Source organism: Pseudopipra pipra, chromosome 8, assembly GCF_036250125.1.
Source record: "Pseudopipra pipra isolate bDixPip1 chromosome 8, bDixPip1.hap1, whole genome shotgun sequence".
Classification (NCBI taxonomy): Eukaryota; Metazoa; Chordata; class Aves; order Passeriformes; family Pipridae; genus Pseudopipra; species Pseudopipra pipra.
In genome coordinates, this window is record NC_087556.1 from 11,330,235 (window position 1) to 11,336,234 (window position 6,000).

Genomic DNA, 6,000 nt, shown 5'->3' on the forward strand with positions numbered 1-6,000 from the left:
TGTACTTGGCTATAAAGTTCTTATTCTATGCTAGCTCAGGTTCCTTTTGCTAAAATCCCAAGAGTGTTTTCTTTCCTGAACTGCTTTCTAGTTTTTATCTACGTGTCCGCATGCATTTGTACACAGACGTGTATAATCCCCTAAATTAACGGAGAAGCATCGGTGCGTTGCCAGTTGATTGCAGACAGGGCTGGCTGAAGATGTGGATGGACACCCCTTTCTGTTGTGAGTGGAAACCGGTCACGGAGAGGGCAGAGAGAGCATCAACCGCATTTAAACTGTTTTTTTCCCTAGGAGACACCCTCCCGGGAGCGGTGGAGGCGGTGCTGCGGGGCTCGCAGCCCTGTTGCGGGGCAACCCCGCGCGTCCGGGGCGGTGCCGGAGCGGGCGGGCGGCGCCGGCAGCCGCTGGGCCGGGCTGGGCGGAGGGTGGGAGCGGGTGAGGCTGGGGCTGCTGTACCGGGGCTCTGGCAGCTGCTCTCCAAGGGAAGACGAGCAGCTACAGCGCGGCGCTAGAAGCAAAGAGGTGCCAGTACCATGTCCGAGCAACTTTCTAGGGGTGACGTGCCAGGTCCTCCCAGGAAATCTGCGCACCAGGAACACGGATAAGGAGCGGGCCCGCCCCGCGTGTAGCCCAGGGGAGGGGTGGAGGCCCCGCCTGTGCCTAAATAGAGCCCGGGGGCGGAGGGCGTGGGTGGCGGTGCAGGTGAAAAGGGCCGGGATAATCCAGGTCTGTTCGTGCCCGCAGGTCCTCACTGTTCACCGGGGACTCGCTGTGTCAGGAGCCGCCGTGAAGGCAGAGGGTGGCACAGAATTCACAGCCCGGCCACCGCGCCCAGGGCAGTGCCAAGAGCCTGGATTTTCTGCCCCACCAGGGCTGCGCCAAAGGGATTGAGCACCCTTGGCAGGAAAGGAAAGGTCGTGTTTGCTGAAATAGGGCGAGTAAAACCTCGTGTGTGCTCAAAGATTTGTGCCTTTCATGACTGTGTAGAGTGGCTCCTTCAGGCCTTGGTGTCGCAAACCTATCTTAAAGATAGTTATGTTAGTTCAAACTAAAATCTGCCCTTGATCATTCACAGTACTTCACTGTTCTTAGAAGACTTATATACAGATACTCAGTGTCCTGTTGTGCTTTTAAGGTTTTTTTTTCCCTCTCGTCTATACCTAGAATTACCAGCGTATTTCTAGGTAGTTTGTGAAATATACATATCTAAACAATAAGGGGAGCAGCAGTTGAGCATTTTTTCCTGCAGTGATTGGTGTAACTGACCTATCAACTGGAGTTTATAAGAACTAAACCAATACAACAAACAATTTAAATAACTTTCCTGTATATATTGCAAGGTTCATAAAAAGTAATGTCATATTCAGAGTTAACTGCTTGAGGCAACAATTTTTAACCCCCTTAATGTAATTTTGTCATTCATAGTTAATACCTGTTTGTTTCTTGTTGATAGATTTGGATGGAGTCTCAGTATCTGAAGCAATGCCTGGGAGATTGCTTGAAAAAGGGACTGACAGAGGTTGTAGAGCATCGGCCAGCAGATCCAATAGAGTATCTTGCACATTGGATTTACCGTTACAGAAGAAACTTAGATGAAGGAGAAAAGGTGGATCCAGCTTAGGCAAAAAAGAAAATCATTACAATATAATTGATGGTATATATCTCCTTTTTTTTTAATTGGTTCTGTGTAACCTCTGAAATAGAGAATGTTGGAGCGTGCTGAGCTGGAACAAGAACGGGAGGCAGCACTAGCAGAGCTTGAAATAATAAGAAAAAGGGAGGAAGAAGAGCGGTTGATCCAGCAGAAACTCGAAGAACAACGTCAGGTTAATAATACTTAGTAATACATAATTCTGAATAGCGTATGGTGCTGTGGCATCCTGTAGCTCTTTCTGTACTTCCAATCTATAATGGTTTTGATAAAGTTGGCGTGAAAGAAGTATTTTAATCTCTCTTTTCTGAATAACTGAAACTATTAGTCATCACGTGGGTAGGAAAGCTTACTATGCATTTTAAAAATGAAGGCACTTAAGTTGGAAAGAAACCAACATAAGACTTATATGAGAAGCAGCTGAAAATAAGTAGACTATCCTCTGTAGTTAATTATGAGCAAGAGCTGGTGCAAATAAAGCTAGAAATCATTGCAAAAATGCTAGGAGATCTGAGAGTAATAACCAATCATTATCTCATATAAACTATGGGAAAAATATTGAATAATAATACTACTACTAATAATAATACTCACGTTAGATGCATTTTTTAACCTAACAATTTTGTCTGTAGTCAAATATTTAGGCAAATTTTGATTACATGTACCAAAAAGGAACATGAAAGCTAGTTACAACAATATGACCATATTTGTTGAAACTGCTCACAAAATGCAAGAGCTAACAGTATTCTCTAGTGCTGTTGAACATAAATACTTAATTGTGAAGTTTCTGAAGTTTTGATGCAATAGGACTTAATGCTTACAAATAATAGACACTTTCTATTAGATATTTCCAATTGGAAATACTAAAGGTTGCTGATGGACATGATTAATGTTAATGATATTGCTTACCAGTCCTTTCTATAGATTTGATACTATATTGGTTCATCTATTTGTGCTAGATACTGTACAAAGTACCAAAGAGCTTAATCCAAAGTATAGGAGATAACTAATATAGACTGCTAAAGAGCATGTGGAATGAGACAGTATCCAAAGTGTGTACACTAACTTCAGTCAACTGCTTCTCCTTCCCCTTGGTAGTGAAGCCTTGTTATCCATGAGAGTCTAAAACCTTTGAAAATGTTGAGCCAGATGATACTGAAAGGACTTTGTTACTAACACTGCAGTTAGGCTTTATGCCTCCTCTTTGTTCTATTTGTGATTTCAGTTATGAAATGCATTGTAAGCAACGCGGTGGAAATATGAACGTGGGGTTTTTTCTTTCTGATTTGTCCTTAAACTGATTGCAGGCTGAGTTGGAGCAAGAACGTCAGAAGGCTGAGTTGGAGCAAGAACGTCAGAAGGCTGAGTTGGAGCAAGAACGTGAGAAGCTGGAACTGCAGAGTGAAGAAGACAACGTGCAGTTGCAGCAGGAAGATCAAAAGGTTTAAGCCGAAGCTTAGTTGGTAGTTTGAAAATACCCTGAATGAACCATCTTTTCTGAATGCAGGCATCAATTATGAAACACAAGGCAGAAGCCCATGAGCTTTGAATTAACATATAATTTTTTTAAAAAATGTAAATGGGGGAAAAAATGTCTAATACCTTGGTTTTGCAGTCTGAATTTTTTGCCTGGACTTTGGTCTGTTCTATTAGGCTTAATTAGTATATATTCAGAACAGAGCATATATTTATTGCAAAATTTAGTATAGGGCTATTTTAGCTGATGCTTCCACATTCCTTCATGGCATTTATGAGAAAGTTATAACAATATAAGCATGTCTAGCTTAAGTATTGAGACAGTAATGTTTTACGGAGTGTGAGTGTGAAGTCCTTTGCTGTACCTGGAAAAGGAACTGTGGTTTTGAATTGTGATGCCTCTTGATTCTGAGATCTTCCTGGCACATGGGAATTTATACTAACAGAAGAGTGTGTAAACAGATGTCTGAGTCTTTTAATATGGTCTTTTAAGCTACTTCAGTAAAAACATAGACTGCTAATTGTTTATCTCAATAAAGCCTTTAAATGTGAATACCTCTTAAATTTATGTGGAACACATAATGTTTGAGAAATACATAAGTTTTTAGAACACTCTGTTAATAAACTGACAGAACATAATTGTAGAAAGATGAGAGTATGAAAGTGTCAGAAAAAATGAGTATGTAGAAATTTAAATTGAAATTACTGTTATTAAAAAGTTTTAAGCATGCAAAGACCGTATTCACATACTAACAAATTTTATAGTACTTACCTTAAGTGTTCTCCTTATATTGATATAAGGAGAACATACTTAAAATATTTTCTGTAGATACTTTTTAACATACTTAAAATATTTTCTGTAGATTTCATGACATGGAATATTTTTAACTGAAAACTGGTTTTCATTACCATAGGAAGATGAAAAGACGGTACCTGAACTTACAGATAGACCTGGAACACCTGATTTGACCAAAGCTGAGGAGGAGCCAGATCAGAGTGAACAGGTAAGTGTTTAGAAAGAGATTACAAATTAATTATTTTCACAGATTTGCTTTTCTGTGCTGACCTATCAACGGTTTAAACTGTTACTGGTTCTCTCCTATGGCTTTAAGGGATAGTATTTTGGCCACAACCTCCAAACTGCCCATAGCCTGTTCTCTAGTGCAAGTTAAGCCATTCTAATTTTTTAATTCCTTTTATACTTGGCAGTCCAAGGAAATGAGAGAACATAAATCAGCCTTCATTTAAAGCAAGGCAAGGCAGTGCTTTTAACAGATGATGCCAACTCCTGCAAAATCACTTGGTTTTCTGAGTATTCGTTGGTCATTAAGAGACCTGTCTGACATTTTCCAGTTAGAGTATTCCAAGTGTGATAACTTGAGATTTTGATATACTAGTTTTAGTACATCATTAGCAGAAAGCTTTTTCCTTTATTGACTTTAATAGTTTGTTCACTTTATTTCTGGTACCAGTAGTGTAATTCTAGCTCAGAATTTATATTGTGATATTAATGTGCTTTATGCTTAAATCTACTTTAATAACAGCCTATTTTTTGAGTGTTCTCTAAATATATTATTAACATACTTATGACTATTCTTATGGTCAGGTTTTCACAGGTGTTTTTTCCACGAGGGTAAATCAGATGAATTCTCAATATCTCATATAGCCCTAATTTTTATAATTTTTTGATAATTATGTATGAAAAATTATTCTTGAGACTTCAGGCATATTTTATGAATTCTTAAATAAGCAAATCACAAAAAGTTAAAAAAACTAATAAACATACCTGCTGCTTCTTACATGTGCCATCTTTCAAGTTTTCATGCATAAAGTTGTTTAAAGTTAGATTACATTGGCCTTTGGTAATATTGAGGTTTTACAGTTATATATTTGTTGAATTAAGCTACAAATTAAGAACAGTCAATAAAGTAAAATATATAGGCCTTAACTTTTGAAATAATTCTGCCCTCAGAATCACAATGCTTCATCCAGATTCCCTGAATTTTATAATAAAAGTCTGATGATAACATTAATTGTATTCCACTGAATGAAAGAATAGATAATTAAACTGATGAGTACCAACTTGTCTGTCATGTGCAGTTTTTTCCTGTTTTCCTTTTTACAAAGTTCAGTGAATTCTGGTAAGTGATAGAATTTTTTTGTTGTTTTTTAGAGTAAAACAGATCTCACAGCAGAAGCAGAAGAAAGTTCTGAACAGACCTGAAAGCAGTAAATATATTTTCTTCTCATTACTTGCTTATCCTGAAGTGTAGTATCTTGATTTATGTATTTTATATGAAGAACTGATTTACATGCTGTTGTTTCAGTGTGTTTGTTTTCAGGGTGTTTGTATAAAGTCTGTTAATTCTGGCATTGATTCTTCCTTTTTGTTCTTAAACAGTTGTAGCTAGCATGGCTGACTTGGAGGAAGAAAACTGCAACTGAAATGAGAGAAGCAAATAGATTTTCTGCTTATTGCACATTGATACTTGAAGTGTAACCATAATAAATACAGATAAAATTAATGTGTTGGTATTATTTGAGGGTAGATGCTACAGTATGATAATTTGAATCTATAATAAAAGAGATATTTTTGAAAAAAGATTTTTCAAGAATTTGTATGGTTTCTGATAGAAAAAGGGAATGCTCCACAGGTTAGAAGATGAGGAGAGAGTTCTGCACATCAAACTAGGTGCAAAAATCCAATCAGAATATTTTTCCAATGTATTTGGAAGAGATGAATTTTAACTCTGACTCAATTGACAGATGTACTAGAAGATCTTGTCTCTTAGAAATCATTAGGTTATTTTTGTAGCTCTGGGTGTTTGATCTAGACTTTAAAATAACCTTTTCTGAGTGTTGTGTGATAC

At 37.9% G+C, this 6,000-nt stretch overlaps 1 protein-coding gene across 3 annotated transcripts; it reads left to right on the forward strand.

Moving 5' to 3' along the window:
* Positions 1 to 418: 418 nt before the first annotated feature.
* On the forward strand, positions 419 to 5,655 carry DYDC1 (DPY30 domain containing 1). Of its 3 annotated transcripts, XM_064662533.1 has the most exons (8): positions 422 to 525; positions 748 to 917; positions 1,457 to 1,609; positions 1,707 to 1,829; positions 2,962 to 3,096; positions 4,045 to 4,140; positions 5,304 to 5,359; positions 5,532 to 5,655. In XM_064662533.1, exons 3-7 carry the CDS (start codon positions 1,463 to 1,465, stop codon positions 5,352 to 5,354), a joined length of 552 nt encoding a protein of 183 aa, XP_064518603.1. In that variant the 5' UTR covers positions 422 to 525; positions 748 to 917; positions 1,457 to 1,462; the 3' UTR covers positions 5,355 to 5,359; positions 5,532 to 5,655. The 3 variants fall into 3 exon arrangements, with proteins under 3 accessions (XP_064518604.1, XP_064518602.1, XP_064518603.1); XM_064662534.1 differs by lacking the exon at positions 748 to 917 and having other exon boundaries at positions 419 to 525; positions 2,989 to 3,096; XM_064662532.1 differs by lacking the exon at positions 748 to 917 and having other exon boundaries at positions 420 to 525.
* Positions 5,656 to 6,000: the final 345 nt, after the last annotated feature.

Excerpts from the sequence above, each read along its gene's own strand:
- DYDC1 (XM_064662532.1), top strand. The coding sequence starts at position 1,463 with ATGGAGTCTCAGTATCTGAAGCAATGCCTGGGAGATTGCTTGAAAAAG. Across the intron at positions 3,097-4,044 it reads TGCAGCAGGAAGATCAAAAG|GAAGATGAAAAGACGGTACC; the intron begins GTTTAAGCCGAA and ends TCATTACCATAG. Across the intron at positions 4,141-5,303 it reads ATCAGAGTGAACAGGTAAGT|AGTAAAACAGATCTCACAGC; the intron begins GTTTAGAAAGAG and ends GTTGTTTTTTAG.